At 45.7% G+C, this 27,500-nt stretch overlaps 2 protein-coding genes across 2 annotated transcripts in view; both read left to right on the top strand.

The window, feature by feature from the left end:
- Positions 1–116: 116 nt before the first annotated feature.
- On the top strand, positions 117–1,735 carry LOC308152631 (thiosulfate:glutathione sulfurtransferase-like). Its single transcript, XM_080525658.1, has 4 exons — positions 117–196; positions 774–902; positions 1,088–1,250; positions 1,477–1,735. Exons 1-4 carry the CDS (start codon positions 184–186, stop codon positions 1,529–1,531), a joined length of 360 nt encoding a protein of 119 aa, XP_080381784.1. The 5' UTR covers positions 117–183; the 3' UTR covers positions 1,532–1,735.
- Positions 1,736–23,334: 21,599 nt separating this feature from the next.
- pola2 (polymerase (DNA directed), alpha 2) overlaps positions 23,335–27,500 on the top strand; it is a gene marked incomplete at both ends in the record, with an annotated part of 10,884 nt that continues 6,718 nt past the window's right edge. The window contains 5 exons of the mRNA XM_080526304.1: positions 23,335–23,419; positions 25,036–25,160; positions 25,354–25,445; positions 25,711–25,768; positions 26,194–26,303. Of these exons, the coding sequence (XP_080382430.1) occupies positions 23,335–23,419; positions 25,036–25,160; positions 25,354–25,445; positions 25,711–25,768; positions 26,194–26,303 (470 nt within the window). The remainder of the gene's footprint in view (positions 23,420–25,035; positions 25,161–25,353; positions 25,446–25,710; positions 25,769–26,193; positions 26,304–27,500) is intronic.

Genomic DNA, 27,500 nt, shown 5'->3' on the forward strand with positions numbered 1-27,500 from the left:
AGCGACATGGAAGATGAGGAACCAGTCTGATTGGCTGTAGCTTTAAAGTCTCTCCTTTCTTATGCATCTCGACCAATGAATTACGTCTATGATCTCGACCAACCATTATGACTACACAGGGGAGGAGGAAGTAATAGTATGTCAACTTAAAAATATTTCATTCAAAGTCCACCTGTGACCGCTATGGCAAACGCAGGTAAGCAACACTACAGAATTAACTTTTGATCAACGCTGCTTTGCTGTTCAATTACAAGCTGCTGTTGATTTTCCTGCAATCGAGTTTTAAAACATGATGTCATGATTTTCTTACATATTATTGATATGAATATTTTACACGTTACGCTTTTTAGTGCTTGATCAAATGATTGCACAACTCCACGATTGCATTTGGTTGTAAGAAACATTGTTCTACGAGTGTTATTGACTTTACAATGACTCAGCACTGTTATGCATGCAAGTTATGTTGCAACACTGCATCTTATGCATGCACACATCTGGTCATTATTGTATTATCGTATTTCCATGTTGGTGTCTGTTACTACTACTATGTTCTTAGATATTACATCTGGTATTATTCTTTGATGCAACACCGTAGTATCATCATAACAACACGTTGGATTTTTGGACTATGGCAGTATGCATGATGACTGGCAACTTTGTTGTCTTCAGGGAGAGGTCATGTTCTGTGGTCAACCCCTGTATGTTTTGACTCAGTAGAAGCTCGTCTGTGTGGTGGACCTGTGCCAAGCTCACCTCACCTCTTCTCTCCACAGACAAGGAGATCTCTTACGCTGACCTCAAGGCCCTCCTAGCCAAAAGCCAGGAGGGTCTTCTGGTTGTCGACGTCCGTTCCCAAGAGGAAGTGGATAAAGGACACATTGCGGGGTCTATCCATATTCCAGGTGAGCTTCTTTCAGAAATCCTGGACGTGTCGAGGTGTCCTTGGGCCATCGGTGTGTGAATGTGTGTGTGAATGGGTGAATGAGAGGCCGTTGTAAAGCATAAGGAGCTATATAAGTGAAGTCCAGATAAGCTTGATAAGCATAAGCATGATGTATGTTGAACCATTTGTGCCCGCTCTCCCTAGTCGACACCGTGGAGAGTGCACTTGCTTTGGACCCGGCTGAGTTCAAGACCAAATACGGGGTCCCCAAGCCCCCCCTGGACGCCCCCCAACTGGTCTTCCACTGCCAGATGGGTCGCCGAGGGGGCGTGGCCACAGAGAAAGCACGGGACCTTGGATTTCAAAAGTATGAGTTAAAAAATGTACTAGGCATACTTGGTGATAAACTGTTTTGAGTTTTAAAACGTACTAGCTAGGTACTTTACCCCTACTTGATAAACTGTACTATTTGGAACTCAAGAAGCAGGTTGTCATCTACACCTCTCTCTCTCTCTTTCTCTCTCTGTCTCTCTGTCTCTCTCTCTCTGTCTCTGTCTATCTCTCTCTCTCTCTCTCTCTCTCTCTCGTTTCAGGGCACGGAACTATGCAGGCGGATACAAGGAGTGGTCTGAGAAAGAGGGGAAATGAGCGGGTGATCTATCGGTTAAAAATTACCTTTTGTTGAGGAAGTGGATATTGTGACATGGCACAATTGTCACTAACATTGTTGGTGAAACACAAATGCACTGTCTATGTATGTCTATGTTTTGTCTATGTTTTGCTTTTGATAGCTCTTGCCTTTTTATGACTTGTTTTGCTTTTGGATGGATGTACATTTTTACATAAACGTAATAAAAGAAAAAGATGAAAGATAAAGTCCATTCCAGTTGTTTTTGTATTTCGAAAATCAAATCTGTTCATCCTATTCTGATGGCCTTTGGTGTCACAAGCTCGGGTGACCTTTTCCTTAATCACCCTACCTTGTTCTGGTAACACTGATGCGTGGCAGGAAGTCTTAACCACGTCATATAAACGTACACCACCCTTTGTGAAACTCTTGTACTTGATAAACTATACCGGTACTAGTAGCAATTGGAGCTTATCCAAACCATATAAATACACCACCCTTAGTCAACCCCCTGTGTTTACATGACGGTTTAAAAATCACTCCTTTATCTGTCATGTAGTGTTTTATGATTGCATGATGGTTAAAATGCCTTTGTTATCAAACACCTGTAGGATATTCTCTATTTACCTCCTAATAGCAGTAATCACTGAACCACATCTACCGGTACAGTAGGCACTATTAGTAAGTAAGTAAGTAAGAGTCACTACCCATCTTCCGTCGTAGACTGAAGACCCATCTCTTCAGGTTACATCTTAACTGCTCCTCCTGAGACATCTTCTGCCCCTCAGCACTGCGTCTCCTAAAGACATCCGCTTTCCCCTCTACTGTGTCCCTAAGAACTTCTATTGCCCCCCTTGTACTGTTTCTCTGTTTCTCCAGTGTAAAAAAACAACAACAACAAAACTAGGTTTTAGAAGAAGGTGATAGGAGAAGGTTTTTCCTTCTATCAATGGCCCCGGGCCTGAGCTGGATTACTCTTCCTGCTACGAATGGTGGACTGATGATTCACATGCTTAGTATTCAAATGTATTGATTGTAAGTCGCTTTGGAATAAGGCGTCTGCTAAATGCCAAAAATGTCAATGTAAATGTAAAGTAAGTAAAGCTTTATTTATATAGCGCCTTTCCTACATGAAATGCAACTCAAAGCGCTTTTAGACCAGTATTAGCCCACCATTCGTGCCAGCACAATCCATTTAGCACTAGCACCTACCCCGCTCCCCTCCCAACCCCAGACAGAAAATAATTGTGTGTGTGTGTGTGTATTTAATATAGGTGCATTTTAATGACCAAATGTATTCACAATCCTCCATAATCTAAAGCCCAGCCTGTCAGCTCCATGCTTCCACAGTGGTCCACATCGAATACTCTTGCCTCCTACCTACATCATGTTATAACCATGTACGCCATTACTGTGTTAATCTGTAGGGTCCATGAGTAATGCTGGTTTAAGAGAGGGGCATGAGGCTGATGACAGGAGGATGGTAATTCATTTTAAACACTTTTTTTTATTTATTATTTCTTCAGGGAATGGTACAAGGGAGCGGTAACATATAAATGAACAAAAGAGAAATAGAATAACAAAGATCCAGTAGAAATACAAAATTCCCATAAACCAACCACCCTTCCCCTTCCCAATCTCTCTTTACCCCAACAGTCCCCCACCTCCCCCTCCTCCCCCAAATGTCCTTCCCGCCAAATACCTCCAACCCACCCCCCCCCCAATCACAGCCCCCCACCCTACAGGACCCTATGGAAGGAGCAAATAGATTAGCCTACATTTTAAACAATTATAACATGAAGAGAGCAGAATAATGTGATTAATAATGGATTACTGTTTAAATACTGTACCAGTCAAAGGTTTGGACACACTTTCCCATGGGAACACACTTTCGTGTCCAAACGTTTGACTGGTACTGTATAACTGAACCCTAGTACCGTGCCACATGTGAGTCAGCAGGTCTTGAAGACACAGCTATCTTGGACATCAGTGCCCCATTCAGAGCACCGGCAATGGGTGAGTTTTAGAATCATCAGGGGGGTACTAAGATTATGATATATTTTTAAGCTATATTCTTCAGGAATCAATGGCTATATCAGGGTTTCCGTTAGAAAAATTTGGTGCCGGTCAACGTGTCCGGGAAGATTTCAATTTACCGGACAAACGTGATATATTCCGGTCATCATATTCAAATATAATATAGCTGTTTGTCGCGGTGATTAGCTGTTGTGTAGCCTATATATGCCGTTTAATGTCTATTTCTCATCCGATACGATTAGATCACGAACTATATAATAATATAAGCTTTCATGATTCGCATGCGCTAGGCATATGTCCAGGGCTGCACGCGCGCCACACTGGGCAGCCTAGTCACCTTTGCTACTTTGAATTACGACTGTAGGCTACTTTAAGATGTTTATTTCAATTACATTAATGGGATTTGAGTATGTAATTGGTAATTTTAAGTATGCCTAGTTTAGCTTTTGATTTGAACTTTTTCATTTGAACGGACTGCATCGATCGATCAATGAACGGACTCCACATTACGTTAACTGAAGTGTGTTAAATAGTTTCACGACAGTAATGTAAGTTTTTTATATTCTCTTTCCAGTTTTATCCTTTTTATCAATAAAACAACGTAATTTCCTAACCACGTCTCGCTGATGGGGAAGGCATTACATCTAGCTGCCTGTCAAATCATACTTACTCGGACTCGGGAGTATGAGAATGGGGAGGATGTATCGGGGGGATACACACCCGTGGACTATTTCACCTTAGTGGCACAAATTAAACTCTAACACTATAGATAGACTAAATTGAACTAAAATGATGGACATCGACTGAATAACTGAGTGGGGGGAAGACAGGTCTCAAATGTGGAACAATTATAACATTTAATACATAAAGATAACACATACTAGGGGTGGGCATCGACGATCGATAATTGATCGATAAGGATCTTGGTCGATCACAAAATAAAACATTTGGTCGATCACAAAAAAAAAAAAAAAAATTTTTTTTTTTTTTTTGTGATCGACCAAATGTTTTATTTTGTGATCGACCAAGATCCTTATCGATCAATTATCGATCGTCGATGCCCACCCCTAACACATACACAAATATATAACATTGATATCCCTAAACTCAAATGTAGTGTGGTATTGTCAACCTAATCTAATCAATCCTAATTAATGGTACCAGGAGCCCAGGTTGTCGATAGTAGCGCACTACTCCCGTAGTACTTCTCCCGACTCAGGGCTGGAACGGGCACGCAGGCTCAATCAATGAACGGGGTTGAGATGGCTAGCGTCCTTTACTAGCCGCATCTCACGGCCCTCGGTGGTCATTCACTGTGCTCTAGCACATCCAAAACACGCAGAACAGTAACCTTGACTCCGGTCACTGCAGTGGTTTTATTTAGACTAGATCAAACTAAATTAACTGACTAAACTACTCGCGCCGTTGAGAGACAGGGTTGCCAGATGGGGCGGGTTACCGCCGAATGGGCTATGGGTTTAGCGGTTATTTTCACCGGACAATATGACCGAAGAGGTTTAAATATGTCGGACATCAACAGATTTTATCGGACAAAGACCGGTAATTACCGGTTAACGGAAACCCTGGGCTATATATCATTAATTTCAAAGTCAAACATGTTATGTACCAATCCCAGATTGCGCCTTTAAACCCTTAGACCCAAATAGGTGAACTCTTCAACGAAGATTCGTTTTCCAAATCACTGACACGTAGAAAATGCTCTTACATCAAAAATAAAAACTTGGATTTTTTATTAAGAACGATGACATTCACAACAGAACATATCCTTTTGAAGAAATTATTGAGTTATTTGTTATTTTGCTACATTATGGCATGTTTTTTTGCTATAATATTTACTGCTTAGACCTAGCCTAAATTGTGAAATGGACAGTAGGCCTATATGTAAAGATAAACATTGAAAATAGTTATTCTACCAACAACATTAAAGGCCTATGATGAGAACAAACTAAACAACAAACTTTGTAGGCCTGCAGCAGGTTCCCTGTTAAACTTCAGTCAAATTAGATTCAAAATTTTGCCATTTAGCAGACGCTTTTAATCCAAAGCGACTTACAATTACGAATTACAGGGACATTCCCCCTGGAGTAACTGAGGGCTAAGTGCCTTACTCAAGGGCACACTAGTAGTGGTGTGGTTTTAGGCGGGATTTGAACTCACAACCTTCCGATCACAAGTCCAACTCACTATCCACTAGACCACCACTACCCCACTGTAGGGCAACCCTCTGTAGGTCCTCCATCGTAACTTGCACCACCTAGAAACAAAGCCCAGTAGAATATGTCAGTTGAAGGTGTGACGATCCACACTTGGTCCTATAGTGGGCGCTATTACACCTGTTGTCCTGTCGACCTTCCAGATGGGCTCAGGTGTGGTTGATCATGCTAATTGTCCCAGGAACCTTAAAGAGTGGGTTTAGATTCATGCTCTCTCTCTTCCTTTGTCGAAAGTATCTAAAACTATTTAAAACCCTCTCAATTGAGAATCACTACTGAAAGCAGTGGCGGACTCAGGCTGTTTGAAGGGCAGGGGGGGCGAAAATAAAAAAAGGGCACCTACTGCACAACATGGGACCCCATCTGTGCACATGGTCAAGTTTAGACCATTGGAAGGGCAGCCAATAGGGCACATCCTCTAATTTTGCCACTCAAAAAGGCCACTTTAGTGCAACGTTTTCCAACTGTGGGGGCACATGGTCAAGTTTAGACCATTGGAGGGGCACCAATAGGGCACGTCCTCTAATTTTCGCCACTCAAAAGGGCATTTCTGCCACTCAAAAGGGCACTTAAGACAGACGTTTTTCAACCGTGGGGGCACCCAGTGTCCGCCAGTGACTGAAAGTGTGTTTTAGTCCAAGACTAGTGTCTGGGGAAACCGCTCCATAATTCCACAAGACTGGAGAGGAGGTCCATATTATGTCCAAAAACATTACCCATGATACATTGTCTTATTGCTTCAGAGTCAGACACACATTTGACCTTTAACCCCCTATAGCAACTGACCTGCTCATGGCACGGGTCGCGATAGTCACAGATGTGCTCTGGGAAGGCGGAACGCATCAACTGCTTCAGCTCTGCGGGGTACACATAGGTGGGCCGCACCGTCTCACCGTCCCTCCAGCCCACACGGTAACGAAACTAAATGCATAAGGGGGGGGGTATATTTTATTATTAGGCTATTATTACCAAAAATAGTCAGAAAAGGGCCAGCACGCGTGCACACACACACACACACACACACACACACACACACACACACACACACACACACAGTGGAATGTGAGTGAGTGTGTGTGTGTGAGTCATGTGCTGCCTGAGAGATGATCTGATCCCAAACTTGTGTTATTTTCCACACAGACATGTGTAGAGGGGGGCTCACACACACACACACACACACACACACACACACACACACACACACACACACACACACACACACACACAGGGCCAGGCCATAGGGTTATTATCACATTGAAGAACAATTAACTGCTTAATTAATGAGCATCATCACCAGTGTCCTCTGGATGAGTCTGTAGGCCGTTCTGCGCCGAGCTCTGTCTCCCCTCCTCCGAAAGGACGCAGCGTATAACAGCGGCGCTACCCACACAGGTACCCTGGATAACAGAGATCACATCACACATCAGATCACCCAGGTACCCTGGATAAACACAGGGGGAAGAGAGGTAGGTGGTGTGAACGTGGAACTGAGCAAACATGGGAGGAGGAGGAGGAGAGCATTGCTTGTATAGCTCCTGTACTAGTCATCGTGGTGGACATCCAAAGTAGGATAACGTCCTGCAAGAGTTTTACCAGAGTGTTCTAGTTCTCTGTTCGAACACCAAATGGGGGATAAAGAAAATAAAACTCTCTTTTAGTTTTTATTAAGTCAATTGTATACTTTGCATTTGTATATTCTTGTCCCTGACTTGTAGATAGATAGATAGATAGATTTTTGATTGATTGAAAACCTTTATTGTCCCCATTGGGGAAATTTTGTTGTCAAACAGCTCAGTTAGGGCAGAAAGCATTCAGTACAGAAAACAGAAAAAACATTCAATAAAAAACATAAAACAGTGCAGGCTCAATAAGTAAAAAGTTCCAAAAGTTCCATCTCCAGGTCTCCCCCACCCTGCAGGGCCTGGTTGTAGAGTCGGAGTGCAGCTGGAATAAAGGACTGTCCAAATCTTTTTGTACTTTGTCGGGGGAGAACAAATCTGTGGCTGAACTTGCTCCTCATCCCTGCCAGCTCGCAGTACATCGGGTGGGAGGGATTGGCCAGCATGGCCGCCAGTTTTTTCCCCATCCTCTGTTCTGCCACCACCTCTAGGCTGTCCAGCCCGGTCCCCACCACAGAGCTGGCCTTCTTCACCAGTTTGTTTAGCTTCGCAGCATCCCTGGCACAGATGTTTCCACCCCAGCAGGCCACGGCGAAGAACAGAACGCTGGCAACCACCGACTGGTAAAACATTTGCAGCAGCTTGTTGCAGACACCGAAAGACCTCAGCCTTCTCAGGAAAAACAGTCTGCTCTGCCCTTTCCTGAGAAGAGCCTCGGTGTTGTCAGTCCAGTCCAGTTTGTTATTAATTTGTACTCCCAGGTACCTGTAGGAGTCCACCCTCTCGACAGATAGATAGATAGATAGATAGGTAGAGAGAGAGAGAGAGAGAGAGAGAGATAGATAGATAGATAGATAGATAGATAGATAGATAGATAGATAGAGAGAGAGAGAGAGAGAGATATAGATAGATAGATAGATAGATAGATAGATAGATAGATAGATAGATAGGTAGATAGGTAGATAGATAGATAGATATATCTTTATTTATGTGTCACTCCTCAACAAACAGGTATGGTATAAAGAACAGCAACAAAAGGTGCATTAAAAAGTTGAGGACCACTCACATGGAGTTGTGAGACACAATACAATTCATAGCAATACAAATTAAAAACGCACATGTGACATTCAAGTACTATTACACTTGAACTATTTCACAACAAATACCATTGGCATTACAATAAAATACAATATGTAAAGGCAATGAAATATGAAGTATGCCTTTGTTCGCCAATAAATAAAAATATATATAAACAAGAGTTTTACCCGAACGAATGGCACATCGTAGCGTAGGGGACCACGCCAGAGTTGAGGCGGGCCATGTAGGAGTAGGGCAGGACTGCACGGGGGCGAGGAAGGCATGAAAGATCAAGTTAGTTAGCACATGTCATGAAAGATCAAGTTAGTACCTTTTAACGATGGAACAGGAAGTTGAAACATGCTATTATTTCTTTCTTTCTTAATTCTTTTCATTGATTTGTTAGACATGAACATAGACAATAGAATACACATTACCGAGTTGGGTGATCGGGGGAATCATGCTCTTGGCTAAAAAGTGACGTCACGGAATTCCCGCGTCATTTGTGGAGCGACTTTTTTTTAAAAAAAAAATCAAAGTTGAGTTAACAAGCTACCTCGTATTGATAGAGAATAATATCCTCTCATATCTCTCTTTCCCTCAGTGAAGATGCTGAAAAACATCCAACAGGTGAATATTTGTCGACAGTAAAGATAAACCCCTTACTTATTAAAGTAGCTAGGCGCTCACTGTACCATTTAGTACAGCTATGCTAAACTATGCTATGCTATGCTATGGTAAACAATGCTGAGATTATGCTATGCTAAACTATGCTAAGCTAGACCCCCGGCTACACAACTTCTTACACGATGAAAAACCATTCTTGTATGTGTATTTTCTAGTAAGTGGGTTCGGTTTGGTGTGTTATCAGGTTGGGGGAGTGTGTTAAGTGCAGGGTTCTTGAAACCCTTGAAAGTTTGTGAATTTGAGAAAAGAGAAATCAAGGTCTTAAAAGTTTGTGAAAATAATAGACATGGGTCATTGAAAGTGCTTGAATTCCCCCCTCTCTCTCTCTCTCTCTCTCTCTCTCTCTCTCTCTCTCTCTCTCGCTCTCTCTCTCTCTCTCTCTCTCTGTCTCTCTCTCTCTCTCTCTGTCTCTCTCCCTCTCTCTCTCTGTCTCTGTGTCTGTCTCTGTCTCTCTGTCTCTCTCTCCCTCTCTCTCTCTGTCTCTGTGTCTGTCTCTGTCTCTCTGTCTCTCTCTCCCTCTCTCTGTCTCTGTCTCTCTCTCTGTCTCTCTCTCTGTCTCTCTCTGTCTCTCTCTGTCTCTGTCTCTCTCTGTCTCTCTCTCTCTCTCTCTCTGTCTCTCTCTCCCTCTCTCTGTCTCTCTCTCCCTCTCTCTCTCTCTCTCTCTCTCTCTCAAAACAAATAAATATATATATTCAAAAATGTTTTACTTAGCTCGTCAACTAGTTCTGTCTCAAACGATGCCGTGTTGTGTCCTTGAATTTGAGTGTGTTCAGTGTAAACGGTGTGTTATCAGGTTGGGGGAGTGTGTTCAGTGTAAACGGTGTGTTATCAGGTTGGGGGAGTGTGTGAAGTGTAAACGGTGTGTTATCAGGTTGAGGGAGTGTGTTAAGTGTAAACGGTGTGTTATCAGGTTGAGGGAGTGTGTTAAGTGTAAACGGTGTGTTATCAGGTTGAGAGGAGTGTGTGAAGTGTAAACAACGGTGTGTTATCAGGTTGAGGAGTGTGTTAAGTGTAAACGGTGTGTTATCAGGTGTTGCGGGTCCTGATGCTCCTGGTCAGGCCGGGGAGGGTGCGGCACCATAAGGGGTCCGTGAAGGGGGGAGGGGGGCTGCTGGTCCTGCTGTGGACCGCCCCAGGGAGACCCCCGCCCGGCCAGCTGAACTGCACAGGTACGCTAAGGACTGGCCTGCCGAAACATCCCTCTATGCGATAGCTATGTCACCTAATACCTAGTGTGTGTGTGTGTGTGTGTGTGTGTGTGTGTGTGTGTGTGTGTGTGTGTGTGTGTGTGTTTGTGTGTGTGTGGGTGGGTGGGTGGGTGGGTGGGTTTGGTGGGGGTGTGTGTCTGTGTGTCTGTTCTGTCTGTATGTCTGTGTGTGTGTGTGTGTGTGTGGGTGGGTGGGTGGGTGGGTTTGGTGGGGGTGTGTGTGTGTGTGTGTGTGGGGGTGGGTGGGTTGGGTGGGTGTGTGTGTGTGTGTGTGTCTGTTCTGTCTGTATGTCTGTGTGTGTGTGTGTTCTGTCTGTCGGTCGGTCGGTGGGTGGGTGGGTGTGTGTGTGTGTGTGTGTGTACTGTGTCTGTTCAGTCGCAGCTGCGGGACCCTGGTGCTCTGGAGTAACAGTGGAACAAGTGCAACAAGGTTGGTTGGAAATTGAACTGCATATTAGTCAGGTTTGTTATATAATTTCGTGGGAATTTTTTGGGGATTTGCTAATCTATACATTTTTGGAAAGGGCATTGTATGAGGAATCAGAAAATATATGTTTCCATTTGCACAGATGTCTGAAAGGCGGCCATCTTGGCATTTAAGAAATGGCCGCCATAATACACACGTTTTGTAATATCTTGGCTTCTAAATAAGCTAGAACATTTTAACTGCTAAACCTACATTTTCAGGGTCAAGGAATCCAATGGTTGTAGTTACAAAGCTTTTTTTATTTATTTTTTATTTTTTATATCATCACATAAAAATGTGTAACTTATACTTTAAGAAATTGTCGTTTTTCTATTACTTCCATACGTGAGTCCACAGACCACAGTATGATCACGACAACCTCCTGCATTAGATAGTCTCGATGTTATGATTTAAACTTTTGTTGGCTTTTTGGGGGGATTTGCTAATCTATACATTTTTGGATGTTATGGCAACAGCCAGCAACCAGTAAGGCAATACAGAGGCAGGTAAATCTTTAGCCTAATGGCATATTTAATTATCTTCTTTCGGCGTATGGGTAGTTGTTTTCCTCTCCACTCCACCATGCTCGGGGCCGAGGGGCTACCCTTTTACCACCCCGAGACCTGGTTGAGGGGCTCACCCGGGCTATATTTCTGGACACCCCTCCAGAAGCCACGTCATCGTCTCGTCATCTAGTACCGACAGAACATGCATCCCGTTGGGTGGGTGGTACACCAGGCAATCCAGGATAACATGGTCTGCGGTTTGGTCCTCTGCGCCACACTCACACGACGCATTTGGGGCCAAGCCCCATCTGTGCATTGATGAGCGGAAACGCCCGATGCCGGTCCGGAGACCATTGAGCCTCACCCAGGATAGCCTTGGCAAGTCCATCCCGAGGGGCTCAGGGCCGGCGACTGGGATATGGTCACGGAGTTTGGAAGTGTTTGCCTCCCACTCCGCGCGCCACATATAATCCGCCCATCCTGCCGCACTGATGTTAAGATCTCTGCATTGCTGCCTGAGATCCTGTGCGGCAGGCACAAATGGGTGTCTCGACTTGAGACGTCGGGTGGGCTCCGCTGTTATAGTGAGCCTATCGTGGAGCAGATGGTTATTAAGCTCCACGGCCCGGCAGGCGAGACGTGCTGTGGCTCCCATGCGGCGGAGGCCTGCGGGCTGGATGCCTGCTAGGGTGGGAAGGTTGTCCACGGGGGTAGGACGCAGGCATCCTGTCACAAACCGCAAGGCTTCGTTTATAGGCGAGTCGATGAGGCGGGTGTGGGCACTGCGACACCATACTGGGGCGCAGTATTCACTAGTTGAATAAAGGAGGGCTAGGGCTGCCGTGTGCAAGGTCTTTGCGCCGGCGCCCCAGCCTGAGCCAACCAGTCGCCTCATCAACGCCACACGAGCTGTTAACTTCTTGCGCAGTGACTCGAGGTGCCGGCGAAACGTGAGCGTCCTGTCCAATGTCACGCCGAGATAGATTGGCTCAGCGGAACATGGCAGGGGAGTTCCATCTAGGTATACTCTAAGCTCACATTTAGCCTCCCTGTTGTTAAGGTGGAAGGCAGCCGACACCGTCTTTGCCTCGCTAAGCTTCAATCTCCATTTCCGGAAGTATGCCACTAGTGTCTGCATGTCCTGGCTCAGAATCCCCTCCACAGACTGCCAATTTCCAGCAGAGTACACCACTGCGAGGTCGTCTGCGTAGGCGTACTTCCGCGAGAGTGTGTTGGGCAGGTCATAGGTGTAGATATTATAGAGGAGGGGGGCCAGGACCGATCCCTGAGGGACGCCGTTCTTAAGGCGTCGAAGCCTGCTTAGCTGTCCGCAACCGGTGGTAAGGGTAAAGCTGCGGTTACGGATGAGCTCCATGATCATTCTGACCATGTGCCTGTCCAGCAGCAGGCGGAGCAGCTTGCAGGTGAGGCCGCGATGCCATACGGTATCGTAGGCAGCCGTCAGGTCTATAAAGACGGCCCCGTCTCGAGGATCTTGAAGGGGATGCATAACAGAGAGATGGGACGGTAACTCTTAGGGTCCCCTTCAGGCTTATTCGGTTTAGGGATCGCAACAACTAGGGCTCTTCGCCAGATTTTGGGGATCTTGAGTTGGCGCAAACAGGAAGTGAGGAACGCTCTCAGGCAGGACTTCAAGGCGGGTGCGGCATGGAGAATAAGCTCCGTATATCATATTTAATGATAAAAATAGGGAATGAAACAAAATAAATGAATGGGAGGAATGTGGGGAGTGTATGGTGTGCTGGTTGTTCTGTTTGTGGGATGTGTATTTACTCTATGTGTAATGACAGGCGGGTTGTGTCTCTTGACTATGTATAAGCGTTTATGCTATGTGTGATGTGATATGTGAATGGCGAGTCCAATGCGTGCCAATGTGAGCTGGGCTGTTAGATTAGTTCATCATCATCACTTTCGTGCGTCACAGCTTGGGAATCGTCATCGTTCTGGCACTGGCTGCTGCACATGTCGGTACAGGCTAAGTTCTTAGCTCTGCATGAACATCTGCCAGAAGAACAGTCAGTTTTGCATTTGCATTGTACCATCTCAATGATGGACTTTGGGGCTGGGAGGACGTCTGTGGTTGTTGGTTTAAGCATGCCATCCTCATGTTTGGAGAACCAATTTTGCAGGGGATCCAATTAGCCTATGGATCCTGCAGAGCAATGGCTGCCTGTGCCCATATACTTTTTTTTTTTTAAAGAAGAAGAATACAAAAAATTGCTTTGTAACTCCAACCATTGGATTCATTGACCCTGAAAATGTAGGTTTAGCAGTTAAAATCAATGTTCTAGCTTATTTAGAAGCCAAGATATTACAAAACGTGTGTATTATGGCGGCCATTTTGTAAATGCCAAGATGGCCGCCTTTCAGACATCTGTGCAAATGGAAACATATATTTTCTGATTCCTCATACAATGCCCTTTCCAAAAATGTATAGATTAGCAAATCCCCCAAAAATTCCCACGAAAGTTTAAATTGAAACATAGTGAACCTGACTATATACTGTATATGGCTTTAAACATGTCAGCACATTCATTGTTGAGCATAATAAGCTATCCTGTTGAAATCAGTCCTTGCTTGATTAAAACGTTGCATGTTTCTTGAAATTGTGCCCTCAACTGTGTGCAAAGGAGAGTTAAAAATCTAATGGTATCAAACATGTATGTTACAATGAGCCCATCCTCCGATTTCTACCTCCACCAGCCTCCCCTGCTGTGTGCATTGAGTCAGTCAGTGGAGTGCAAAGACATGTGCCTTATTATACAACAGTTAGTTCCGAGTCTTCCGACCAAGTAATTTGGTTGGACAAGAGGCATTCCATGAGTGCCGATATACAGTAAAACAGCACTGGGACTTTTAACTATGTATCACTCCGCCGCACAGGTGTTCTACTAAATGACCGCTAATACAAAGTAGCTAGCCTGCGGATGTTTGTGTTCAGGTCACTAGGCAACAGTCCACTTGAAGTTCAGTTGCGGAACAATTTAACGATTGAATAAACTAACAAATCATAATCTGTAAACTAACAAGTCATAATCTCGGCCTGCGGCCTCGTACCTACGAACGAACCCACAGCCGTGCTGATATTCAGTATAACAGCACTCCCTCTTGTGTGATATTGCTTAATTATCTTATCTTTCAGTCATCTGAGATGTAATAAATTGGCTTTCTGGTTGCCAACGTTGTTTCTGTGTTTGTCCTCCCTGGTGCGTTGCGGCGTCAGAGTTCTGGCAGAGACTGGCCGCCCTGGCCACCCCCTGCCCCCCCCCCGACCCAGAGGAGCTGTGTGCCTTCACTGAAGTCTACGGCCCTCTCCGCTTCCTCCTCTCCCTCCAGGTGTGTGAACTACATTACCCATCAGGCTCGGTCAACTAGTTTGGACAGGAGACATCACCACCACCACTACAGCTGACTTCTCAACTGACGTTCATCTCGTCCGCTATCCTTGGCGCAATGGACGCTCTCACGCGACTGCTCTTCAATAGGGATGTGTTATAGATGTGTTATAGATGTGTTATAGATGTGTTATAGACCAGTGGTTCTCAAACCTCTCCTCTGGGACCCCCAGCCGCTCCACATATTTGATCTGTTCCACTAATCGAATCAGGTGTGCTGGTGGTGGAAAAGATCAAATATGTGGAGCGGCTGGGGGTCCCTGAGGAGAGGTTTGAGAACCACTGTTATAGACCAATGAATAGCGAGTGTCTGTGAAACTGACGTCAAGTTGTTTGCGAACGGTAGCCTCGAACATTCAAGTTGCTCCGACCGAGTATCGAACTTCAGCGACCTCAGACTTGATCGTCTCCTCAGATGCTTATGATGTAAACCAGCTATGCTATCGAAAAGCAGTTCGACCACACAGCGTGGCTGGTGGGTGGGTGGGTGGGTTGGGGGTGTTTGGACTTGAGGAGTGAGTTTTAACAGCTGTGATGTTCATTCCTGTCCCATCTGGGGTCCAGGTCAGCGAGGGGACACTGGTCACGCCTCTGGAACGTTCCAGCACCGAGAATCTCCTCCAGAGACTCAGTCTGACTAACGCAGGGGTAAGGACCAACCTCAGCTCACCACCTAGGCCCAGTTGTTCAAAACTTTAAATCTGGATCAGAATGATCCCGATTCTTTTCTCTGATCCAGCAGGATCAGATCGAGCTGGCTGATTTCCCCCCTATATGACTCAAAATCAGCCAGATGGATCTGATCCTGGGTAGCCCAAAAAAAAACGTTTTGAACAACCATCAGAATGTCACGATGAGGGATGTTATTCACACTTGAAAACATGAAAACAAGAGCGAAATAGAAATTCTGCATGGGAAAATAGACCCAACAATAGTGATATGAACGTGAGACATATCTACAGATTAAATCGATTGGCTGTCAGTTATGATGTGTTGTCTTTCTCTCTCTGACGCAGATTAACATTCACTACAAGCTGAAGTTGGCTGGGCGGACGTACCGGCAACTATTTAAGTATGCCCTGCTGTGACTAATCAAATCCAACTTTATTTATTGAGCACAGTTCCTCTACTGTTAAGATCTAAAAAGTAAATCCTTCCTTCTAGCATTGTGGCTGCCAATGGCCCCTGGTCCTAGCATAGATTTCTTCTTTCTTATGAAGACTGATATATACTATAGATGATTCACTAACTTCAGAATGATGTACTTAAAAGTAAGTAAGTAAGTCGCTTTGGATAAAAGCATCTGATAAATGTACAACAATTTAAAGAATAAGAATGTGCTTTACAGAAATATGAATAAAAACGAATTAAAAGACAATAAGAGGATAACAAATGTAACAGTCATGGGAGTTTAAAACAGCCAAAGCAGAGGACACGTGAGGACCATAGAGACTATTAAAACCGTTTAGCTGACACTTTTATCTATAGGTAGCGACTTCAATTGAAGTGAGTCATACATTTTTCAGTGTACATAGTCCCACGGTCCCACGTGTAACAGTCATGGAGTTTAAAACATTCATAGCAGAGGACATGTGAGCAATAAAGACTATTAATACCATTTAGCTGACGCTTTCATCCAAAGCAGCTTACATTGCAGTGAGTCGTACATTTTTCAGTATGATTGTCATCAATCTGTCAACAGATTTGCTTGTTTGCACTATTGTCTTGTGAATGTATTCTAGTACTATCAATAACATTGTATTGTGTAAATGATATGTGTGTGTGTGTGTGTGTGTGTGTGTGTGTGTGTGTGTGTGTGTGTGTGTGTGTGTGTGTGTTACTCTGGTCTCTCCCAGGGGGAAGACGCAGGGCAAAGTCTCGCTGAAGGACCAGACTGTAGTCATGGACGTCGCCTGCCACATTCAGTCAGTGGCTGTGTGTGTGTGTGTGTGTCTGTGTATCTGTGTCTGTGTCTGTGTGTGTCTGTGTGTGTGCCTGTGTCTGTGTCTGTGTCTGTGTGCGTGTGTGTGTGCGTGTGTGTGTGTGCGTGTGAGATAGAGCGAAAGCGCACACACGTGTACATTTTCACTTTATTAAATGTAGTTTTACAGGGACAATCCACATGAATCAACATTTCTGTAAAATGTCCCAATTTTAGCCAGCCAGCTAATTTTACAATTCTCTGTTCTCTGTTTTTTCCTCTATTCTACCCACTGACAGTGCTCCCCCATGACTGGGCGTGGGTGGGCTGACTGATAGCAACATTCATGGCTTCATTTAATGATTCAGCTTGTACTTAGCCTGTGAAGACCAATTTTCTAGAGTGTCTTACCCACTCACAGCACTTTAACTCTCCTGGGTTCTCGTCTTGACTTGAGTGTGTTCTGCAGACGTCCTGTGTCCATGGCAACAGGCCCTTGGTGCCAGCAGGGACACCCTGTTCTAGGAGGGGGGCTGCCCCTCTGTGTCCCCCCAGAAGCCATGGAGAGAGGTCTCTTCGGGGAGCTGAGCCTCCTCCCTGTCACCCTGCTCACCCCCTGTGTGAGCCAGTACCCCAACCTGGCAACCCGCCTCACTCGCATACAGATATCCTTTCCCTATCACACACACACATACACACACTGGCATGCACACACATGCATGCACACACACACACACACGCACACACACACTCGCATAGAGCTATCCTTTCCCTGTCACACACACACACACACACACATACTCGCACACACACACACACACACACACACACACACACATATACTCCAAACACCTGTTTCGTTTTTTTACACGGTATTTGTTCAGACGTGTGTGTGTGTGTGTGTAGTCAGGAGATGATAAGGCTCAAGCCCTCACCTCCCTCCTGAAGCTGCTGTCCACATGCACACACACACACACACACACACACACACACACACACACACATACACACACACAAACACACACACACACACTCGCACACACACACACACACACACACACACACACACATACACACACACAAACACACACACACACACACAGACACACACACACACACACACACACACATACACACACACACACACACTCACACACACACACACACACACACACACACACACCTTCCTGAAGCTGCTGCTGTCCTTAACCAGCGGTGGTACGTCCTGCTGTACAGCCCCCTCAACCTGCCCCTGCTGGGCCCCTCCGCCGTCCTGCAGCAGCTGCCTGCCTCCCTGGAGGAGCTGGGCCTGGCCGGGCTCACCTGGACCCCCACACACCCCACCACAGGTACTGGAAAGAAGGAGGATTTTATCCTGGAAATACAAAAATGTTAAAAAAATATCTATCCGAGAGAATTCAGGGATGCAAACTTGTCACCTTTCGGCGAAATCCGCCATTTTTAATCCAAAATAGGTCACCTAGGTCACCCCCCCCCCCCCCTTAGAAGGTCTGTTACCCCAGCTCACCTTTTCCACCCCCTCACCAGTTTGCATCTCAAGGGCGCACCACTAGTGTGCCCTTGAGTAAGGCACTCAGCCCTAAGTTACTCCAGGGAGACTGTAACCCTGTACTCTATAATTTTATGTCGCTGGATAAAATTGGATGTAATTGGATAAAAGCGTCTGCTAAATTAAAATGTAAGACTCATAGAAGGCTAGCACTCACTCAAGGGTGAAATTACACAACGTTTGTATCCAGGAAAGTACTTTTAATCACATCATATAGATCCCACCTGGGAACACCACCACTAGTGTGCTGTGATAAAAACACAGAGCAAAGAGCAATATGAGAAGCATACAGTAGGTTTGAGAAGTCACAGACCCACACCTTAATGACATGTCGTTAGGACAGAGAGGGACGATAGCTAGGGATGCTAGTCCTTCATTTATACTGACCGGGTTGGTGAATAGGTTACAGTACACACACATTGTAGCATTTTTACAGTGCATATGTTACGGTACATGTGGGAATACGGTACATGTGGGAAAACTAGGGTTAGGGTTAGGTGCTACGTTGACTTGGTACATGCTGGCATGTCTAACCCTAACCCTAGCACCCTATCACCTACCCCTAACCCTAGTTTTCCCACATGTACCGTATTCCCACATGTACCATAACACATACATTGACAATATTTAGCATTGTGCAGACAGACTGCAGAGTCACCCACAGTATGTAAGTCAGTGCACACACTAGATCAGTGTTACTGTCAGTTAGTGTTGTCATCTCTTGAATTCCTTCCCATGTTCTCTAAACAGGTTCTGTGACATCATCATTTACCGTCGTGTTCTAACCCTTCCACGAAACCCCATCTGCTCTGTTTCACATGAAAAGATCTGTCTTGATCTCCCCAGAGCCCTGTTGCAGTGACATTGTATACACCATAGACGGAACACTCTGCCAGGAAACTGAGCCGGAATGGTGCCCCGTGGTCCAGCAGTCCCTGTCCCTGTTCCTTTTCCTCCAGCACAGCGACCCGTTTCACTCCCAGCTCTCTGACTTCGTGGGTGAGGCAGACGAACAGGCCCGTAGAAGGCTAGCACTTAGTGGATAGTGAACTGGACTGGTTATCAGAAGGTCCTGGGTTCAAATCCCACCTGGGAAACACCACCCTTGAGTAAGGCACTTAGTCCCTGTCCCTGTAATCTCTAATTGTAAATCGCTTTGGATAAAAGCGTCTGCTAAATGGTTAAAATGTAAAATGCTCATGGTGTGATGTGGTCCCCTGTGGCTCAGTTGGGTAGAGCGTGGCGCTAACAACGGTTAGGTTGAGGGTTTGGTTCCCGCTGGGACCATATATACTGAAAAATCGATCCACTCATTGTAATGTAAGTCGCTTTGGATAAAAAGCGTCTGCAAAATGGCATATTAGCCACTAGTGGATAGTGAGATGGACCTGTTATCGAAAGTGCATGAGTTCAGATCCCACTTGGGAACACCACCACTAGTGTGCCCTTGAGTAAGGCACTCAGCGCTAAATTACTCCAGGGAGACTGTCCCTGTAATCTGTAATTCGATGTCGCTGGATAAAATTGGATGTAATTGGATAAAAGCGTCTGCTAAATTAAAATGTAAGACTCACAGAAGGCTAGCACTCACTCAAGGGTGAGATTACACAACGTTTGAATCCAGGAAAGTGGTTTTAATCACATCATATAGATCACTTTTAGTGACAGGTCTTTGGGAGATTAAAGTGAAAGCCCTGTGTGTCCCTAATGTCTCCTGAACTCCCTGCAGCCAGTGAGGAGCTGTTAGAGCTCCACCTAGAGGACGTGTTGAGGTACAACAAGGAGGCGTTGACGGCAGCGCTGCACACGCTGCTGCAGAACACGCTGAGAGACCAGCAGAAAAGACTCAAGGCAGGAAGTCACACACACACACACACACACACACACATGAAATTAAATATCTTGCATCTTCTGCTTTGCGTTAAGTGTGTCTTATTAGTTCTAATGTGTGTTGTGTTGTCTTTGCGTGTGTGTGTGTGTTGTGTTTGCGTGTGTATGTATTATGTCTTTGCATGTATGTGTGTGTCGTGCGTGTGTATATGTTGTCTTTGCATATGAGTGTGTGTGTATATGTTGTCTTTGCATATGAGTGTGTGTGTGTGTGTGTGTGTAAATGTTGTCTTTACGTGTGTGTGTGTGTGTGTGTATATGTTGTCTTTGCGTGTGTGTGTATATGTTGTCTGTGTGTGTGTGTGTAAATGTCTTTGCGTGTGTGTGTGTGTGTGTAAATGTTGTCTCTGCGTGTGTGTGTGTGTGTGCCAGGTTGTGGAGGGTCTCCAGGCTGCCCAGGCTGTGATGCTCAGCTGTGTGAGCTCTGTGGTCAGCAGCAGCAGCAACATGGCCTTCAGAAGAGCCTGTCAGGACAGCCTGCAGGTACACACACACACACACACACACACACCCCGGGGGAGGCAGAAATCGGAGGCCGGGCTGGCCTCAAACACGTTCCTCATGCGATGCCGTGCACAGTGAGCCTGTCCTCCGATTTCTCCCTCCACAGAGGAAGAACAACAACAGAAAGGACTGTGTGTGACTGGTCTATGGTGTGTGTGTGTGTGTGTGTGTGTGTCTGTGGTTGTGCTGTGTCTGTGTCTCTGTGTGTGTGTCTGTGACTGTCTGTGACTGTGTGTGTGTGTCTCTGTGTATGTCTGTGACTGTGTGTGTGTGTGTCTGTGTCTCTGTGTGTATGTCTGTGACTGTGTGTGTGTCTGTGTCTCTGTGTGTATGTCTGTGACTGTGTGTGTGTGTGTGTGTCTCTCTATGTCTCTGTGTGTGTGTGTGTGTGTGTGTGTGTCTCTGTGTGTGTGTGTGTCTGTGTCTCTGTGTGTGTCTCTGTGTGTGTGTGTGTGTGTGTGTGTGTCATCCGTAGGTGCAGGACACTCCTGGGTTGTCGGCCTCCCTCCAGCAGGCCCTGAGGAGGGTGACGGCGGGGCGTCGTGTGTCCAGGAGCGTGTGTTCCTCTGGAGGGGTCAGTCTCACGTCTCCACACCAGGGGAGGCTGGTGGGGGAGGTAGAAATCGGAGGACGGCCTCATTCTAATGCATGGAACGGAGAATGAGGAATGGCATCTGGAATGAATGGATGGATGGAACTTTCCGCGTGTTGTGTTTGACACCAACGTTCTTTATTCCGTCCCATCATGCATCACAATGAGTCCGTCCTCCGGTTTCTACCTCCAACGCCCAGCCTCCCCTGCTCCAGACCCTCTGTAGGGGTTAACACTGGAACAGCCGTGCGTTTTTACCTACTAAAAGAGCCGCTAAATGACCCCCTCTTTAGAATGGGAATCTGCTATTTACACACAACGACCACTAGTTGGCCGCCTTGTAAATTAGCCTGCCTCCTACACAGAAAAACTGCAAAATAGCTTTATACTAGCTTATCCTCCTGATGTGATTTTGAAAATGTAAGGATACTGGGCGGTAGAACGCACATATCTAGGAAAAGTGTTTTACTCACAGGGCTGATTAAGTGTTAATGGATGGCATATCTTTATGAGGTGTGATGTGTGTGGGTCAGTATTGATATGACTACTTCCTGTCCTCCATAGACGGATACACACGCTGGCAACAGCGGACCACCCAGGAATGAAATCTGAGCACCTGTGGATGAACTCCCCTGAATAGCAGACCCCTAGTGGTGAATGCATTGAATTTGTTTTCTAAAGTGAATTTTGTGTTATTTGTAACGACTAAATATAGATTAATCTGTATATTAATATTCATATATTAATATGTATATTAATATTCATATATTAATCTGTATATTAATCTAAATTCATATTCATCTGTGTTTAAATGTACATTAAAACCCTGAAACAATCTGCAAATGTTTTTGCTTTAGCTTTTGTTTTCATCAACTATTCTTATTTGGTATTGGCCTACTGATAATACTGATAATAACATGTAAGAGCTAAAACAACAGCTATTCCTCTAAGGGCCAGTCGTGTGTACCTGTAACGGAGACCTTTTACTCACCTTTTCTTTACGTGTTTTCAGCCGTGGGTTCAAATCCACCTGAGGACACTACTGTCAAAAAATATTGTCTTTCTTAAGAGCACATTGACTTTCTTTTTAAAATGGCTTGTAATCCCATGTTCCATATTTTATAATAATAATAATAATAATAACTTTTATTTGTATAGCACTTTTCCTGCAAACGTTGCAGCTCAAAGTGCTTTTAATCATTATAATCATAATTTAATTATGTAGTCATAATATTATTTAGGCAATATTAAAAAGATGGGGTTTTAGTCTTGACTTGAACATATTTGCTGAGGTTGCATCCCTAATGTAAACTATTTGATTTAAAATGTAATAATGTGAAACATTCAATTATTATTCAACCCCAATACTTACATTATCATCCAGTGTGATCAAAAGGTAGCCCAATCTGGCAATACTGACTGTAGTTTGGACTGTGTAATAATTGTTTTTACATACTGTTATTTGGCAATGGCCTACTGACAATAACATCATGTAAGAACTAAAATGACTATTCCTTCAATGTGTATGGACAGTAGTTGTAAGATACACCAGCAGCACTATCAAAAGAAACAGTTGATGGCAGTATGCATGCAGTGGCATATCTTCTTCTTCTTCTTTTTATTTGGTTGGCGGTTGGCAACCAACTTAAGGTTCATTACCGCCACCTAGCGGCCTGTGTGGAACCAGTAGCATTACCGCCACCTAGCGGCCTGTGTGGAACCAGCAGAGGTTTGCTGTGTCTCCCATGACACACCGTCATGACGTCATGACGCCCGTCACGTCCGTCAGGAGGACCGTATTTCCCGGTACTTGGATTTTCGCGGCAAAACAACAAGTGCACACAGAAAGTAGAAACGTGCGATCCTTTACTGTGGATCTGGTGGTTTGGATTAATCGTATTCAACAACGGCAAGACTGCTTTCAAAGATCCGTCTCCTATGCATGCCGTTTCACTGATGATGTGGAAGGTTAACGCGAAACTGTCAGATAGATAGTGTGTGTGAATGTTAGGGAGCAGGCAGACAGACAGGAGGGGGTGATCAGAACCAGGACAGACACCAGGAGGTAGGGTTAGGGTTAGATTAGGAGACCACAGCATGGCCTCGGAGGTCCAGAGGGAGAGCATCCAGTCCGAGCTGGAGCTGTTCGACTTGGACTGCGACGAGGACGTGTTGGAGAAGAGTAAGTCTCATGTCTGTTACCCTGGTTCTCCTCCCCTGGTCCCATGTCTGTTACCCTGGTTCTCCTCCCCAGTCCCATGTCTGTTACCCTGGTTCTCCTCCCCTGGTCCCATGTCTGTTACCCTGGTTCTCCTCCCCAGTCCCATGTCTGTTACCCTGGTTCTCCTCCCCTGGTCCCATGTCTGTTACCCTGGTTCTCCTCTCCAGTCCCATGTCTGTTACCCTGGTTCTCCTCCCCTGGTCCCATGTCTGTTACCCTGGTTCTCCTCCCCTGGTCCCATGTCTGTTACCCTGGTTCTCCTCCCCTGGTCCCATGTCTGTTACCCTGGTTCTCCTCCCCAGTCCCATGTCTGTTACCCTGGTTCTCCTCCCCTGGTCCCATGTCTGTTACCCTGGTTCTCCTCTCCAGTCCCATGTCTGTTACCCTGGTTCTCCTCCCCTGGTCCCATGTCTGTTACCCTGGTTCTCCTCCCCTGGTCCCATGTCTGTTACCCTGGTTCTCTTCCCCTGGTCCCATGTCTGTTACCCTGGTTCTCTTCCCCAGTCCCATGTCTGTTACCCTGGTTCTCCCCAGTGACCCTGTGTGTCCCATGTCTGTTACCCTGGTTCTCCTCCCATGTCTGTTACCCTGGTTCTCCTCCCATGTCTGTTACCCTGGTTCTCCTCCCATGTCTGTTACCCTGGTTCTCCTCCCCTGGTCCCATGTCTGTTACCCTGGTTCTCCTCCCATGTCTGTTACCCTGGTTCTCCTCCCCAGTGACCCATGTCTGTTACCCTGGTTCTCCTCCCCTGGTCCCATGTCTGTTACCCTGGTTCTCCTCCCATGTCTGTTACCCTGGTTCTCCTCCCCAGTGACCCATGTCTGTTACCCTGGTTCTCCTCCCCAGTGACCCATGTCTGTTACCCTGGTTCTCCTCATTACCCTGGTTACCCCAGTGACCCTGTTCACCACCCTATCCCCTAACACACAATACAGAATATGTATAGCCTAAATTAACTGAACAGGAAATAAATTATGTATTCTTAACTGAACTGAAGTTAATTAAATTAACAAAAAATAAATAAGTAGATGAAAAAATTGAAAAAAGAATACAAATAGATAGTAATAATAATATAGTGCTTTTCAGATCGATGTACAGGATCATGATGCTACCCTACTCCCTCAGAGAATTTAATTTGCCTTATGACTAATAGCGAATAGAAATCAGTCAACAACTGGCAGCAACATTCTGTCTCTCTCTCTCTCTCTCTCTCTCTCTCACCCCCTCTCTCTCTCACCCTCTCTCTCACCCCCTCTCTCTCTGTCTCTGCCACTGTAGAGCCGTTCGATCAGGCTGTGCTTTTGTTGAAAATAGCAAGGTCGTTTTCAATACCGGACAACTCTATATTTACAATACACAATACAGTACACACACAATCAGTTAGATATGTCCATTTATCCGTTATTACTTCCACAAGGACGTGTAGGAGAAGAGTAACCCTCCCACCACCCTATCCCTAACAATTGAATACAGACATAAACAGAATGTTTTATGTATAGCCTAAATTAACTAAACAGAAAATAAATGATGTATTCTTAACTAATCTAAACGTACTTCTCCCCTCCCTCTTTCGTAGTGTTGGAGCAGTGCCTGGCCAGCAGGCTGCAGGGGGATGAGATCGTACTGGAGTGGGTCGCCTTCAGCACCACCAAGGGTGGCCTGAAGCTCAGCATGGACACGCTGGACCAGTTCCAACACGAGGTGAGGGCAGTGGACCAGTTCCAACATAAAGGGCTTGTGAGAACGCAAATCGGAGAAATAATTTATGCAACAATGTTGCGATCTCATCCACTCGCTCCTGGTCATGATTCGGATTTTCATGTGAGAACATGACCTAAGACACTCATTTTCAAGTGTAAACATGACATGTTCATGTCATCTGCAGGTTCTGCAGGTTCTGAGCAAGAAGAACAAGTCCAAACAGGGCTCCTCCAAGAGCCAAGACCCCCAGAACAGAACCAGGGACATCAACTCTCTGCAGGAGCTGTATCCTCCTCACCTTTAACCTACAGAGTTACACACACACACCTGCCACCATCTCAGTCACAGTTCTCACACACACACACACACACACACACACACACACACACACACACACACACACACACACACACACCACCATAAGCTCTCACACTCAGGAGAGCTATAAATGGGCCCTGTTTATCTGGGTGATCTGGATGTTGTAGCGGTCTGTATGTTGTAGCATCGGGTCCTGTCTGTGTCGGGGTGTCCCTTGACTTTGCCTGTCCAGAATCAAAGCAGAGGAGGAAGAGGAGAGTCTCCTAGACTCGTATTCCACCCCAGCCAAGGTGAGAGGTCACATGACACCTTCTTTTTTGTTGGTAATATAGTATGTGAAATAGACAGTTGTGTTTTAATGTGCTGTGTGTTGTTGTGTGTTAACGTGCTGTGTGTGTGTTGTGTGTTAACGTGCTGTGTGTGTGTTGTGTGTTAACGTGCTGTGTGTTGTGTGTGTGTGTTGTGTGTTAACGAGCTGTGTGTGTGTTGTGTGTTAACGTGCTGTGTGTGTGTTGTGTGTTAACGTGCTGTGTGTGTGTTGTGTGTTAACGTGCTGTGTGTGTGTGTGTTGTGTGTTAACGTGCTGTGTGTGTATATGTGTGTGTTGTGTGTGTTAACGAGCTGTGTGTGTGTGTTGTGTGTTAACGAGCTGTGTGTGTGTGTGTGTGTGTGTGTGTGTGTGTGTGTGTGTGTGTGTGTGTGTGTGTGTGTGTAGGGGTCTCAGAAGAGGGCTCTCAGCACCCCAGAACACCCTCAGTCTAAGAGGAGCTCAGCTCTCATCTCCAGCCCCGGCCTGCTGCTGTCCCCGGCCAGCTTCTCCCCCAGGTACACTACCACACACACACACATTTCTCCCCTAGGTACACTACGACACACACACACACACACTTCAACATACCGTATTTTCCGGACTATAAGTCGCTCCGGAGAATAAGTCGCATCAGTCAAAAAATGCGCCAAGCTACCGTTTGCTTAGCTTCAACAAGCTAATGTTACATTTCTTCAGTGGTATAGGAGCAGCATATCGTTGTCACAAGCCCAGAGCGGCCCAGAGCGCCCTCTGTCGGCTGTAGACGGTAATGTTTACTCCTTGGTTCATGTCAGTCAGTATGAAATTATATATATATTGATATATAAGTCGCACCAGACTAAGTCGCAGGACCAGCCAAACTATGAAAGAAAGTGCGACTTATAGTCCGGAAAATACGGTATATTAAACACACACACATGGATGCTCCTACAGATGACTTCCACACATTAACACAGTCTGTGAATACGATCATTGTTTTGTTGCTTACTCTGTCTCTCCCCCTCTCCCTCTCTCTCTCTCTCTCTCTCTCTCTCTGTCTCACTCTCCCTCTCTCTCTCTCTCTGTCTCACTCTCCCTCTCCCTCTCTCTCTCTCTCTCTCTGTCTCTCTCTCTCCCTCTCTCTCTGTCTCTCTCTCTCCTCTCTCTCTCTCTCTCTCTCTCTCTCTCTCTGTCTCACTCTCCCTCTCCCTCTCTCTCTCTCTCTCTTCTGTCTCTCTCTCTCTCTCCCTCTCTCCCTCTCTCTCTCTCTCTCTCTCTCTCTGTCTCTCTCTCTCTCTCTGTCTCTCTCTCTCTGTCTCTCTCTCTCTCTCCTCTCTCTCTCTCTCCCTCTCTCTCTCTCTCTCTCTCTCTGTCTCTCTCTCTCTCTCTCTCTCTCTGTCTCTCTCTCCCTCTCTCTCTCTCTCTCTCTCTCTCTCCTCTGTCTCTCTCTGTCTCTCTCTCTCTCTGTCTCTCTCTGTCTCTCTCTCTCTCTCTCTGTCTCTCTCTCCTCTCTCTCCCTCTCTCTCTCTCTGTCTCTCTCTCCTCTCTCTCTCTCTGTCTCACTCTCCCTCTCTCTCTCTCTCTGTCTCACTCTTTGTCCCACTCTCCCTCTCTCTTTCCCTCTTTCTTTCTCTCTCTCTCTCTCTCTGTCTCTCTCTCCCTCTCTCTCTCTCTCTCTGTCTCTCTCTCTCTCTCTCTCTCTGTCTCTCTCTCTCCCTCTCTCTCTCTCTGTC

Source organism: Nansenia antarctica (assembly GCF_963989245.1).
Source record: "Nansenia antarctica genome assembly, chromosome: 3".
Taxonomy (NCBI): domain Eukaryota; kingdom Metazoa; phylum Chordata; class Actinopteri; order Argentiniformes; family Microstomatidae; genus Nansenia; species Nansenia antarctica.

Bases quoted from the DNA above. Each gene is read 5' to 3' on its own strand.
- LOC308152631 (XM_080525658.1), top strand. The intron at 903-1,087 runs GTGAGCTTCTTT...CGCTCTCCCTAG, and splicing joins GGGGTCTATCCATATTCCAG to TCGACACCGTGGAGAGTGCA. The intron at 1,251-1,476 runs GTATGAGTTAAA...CTCTCGTTTCAG, and splicing joins CGGGACCTTGGATTTCAAAA to GGCACGGAACTATGCAGGCG.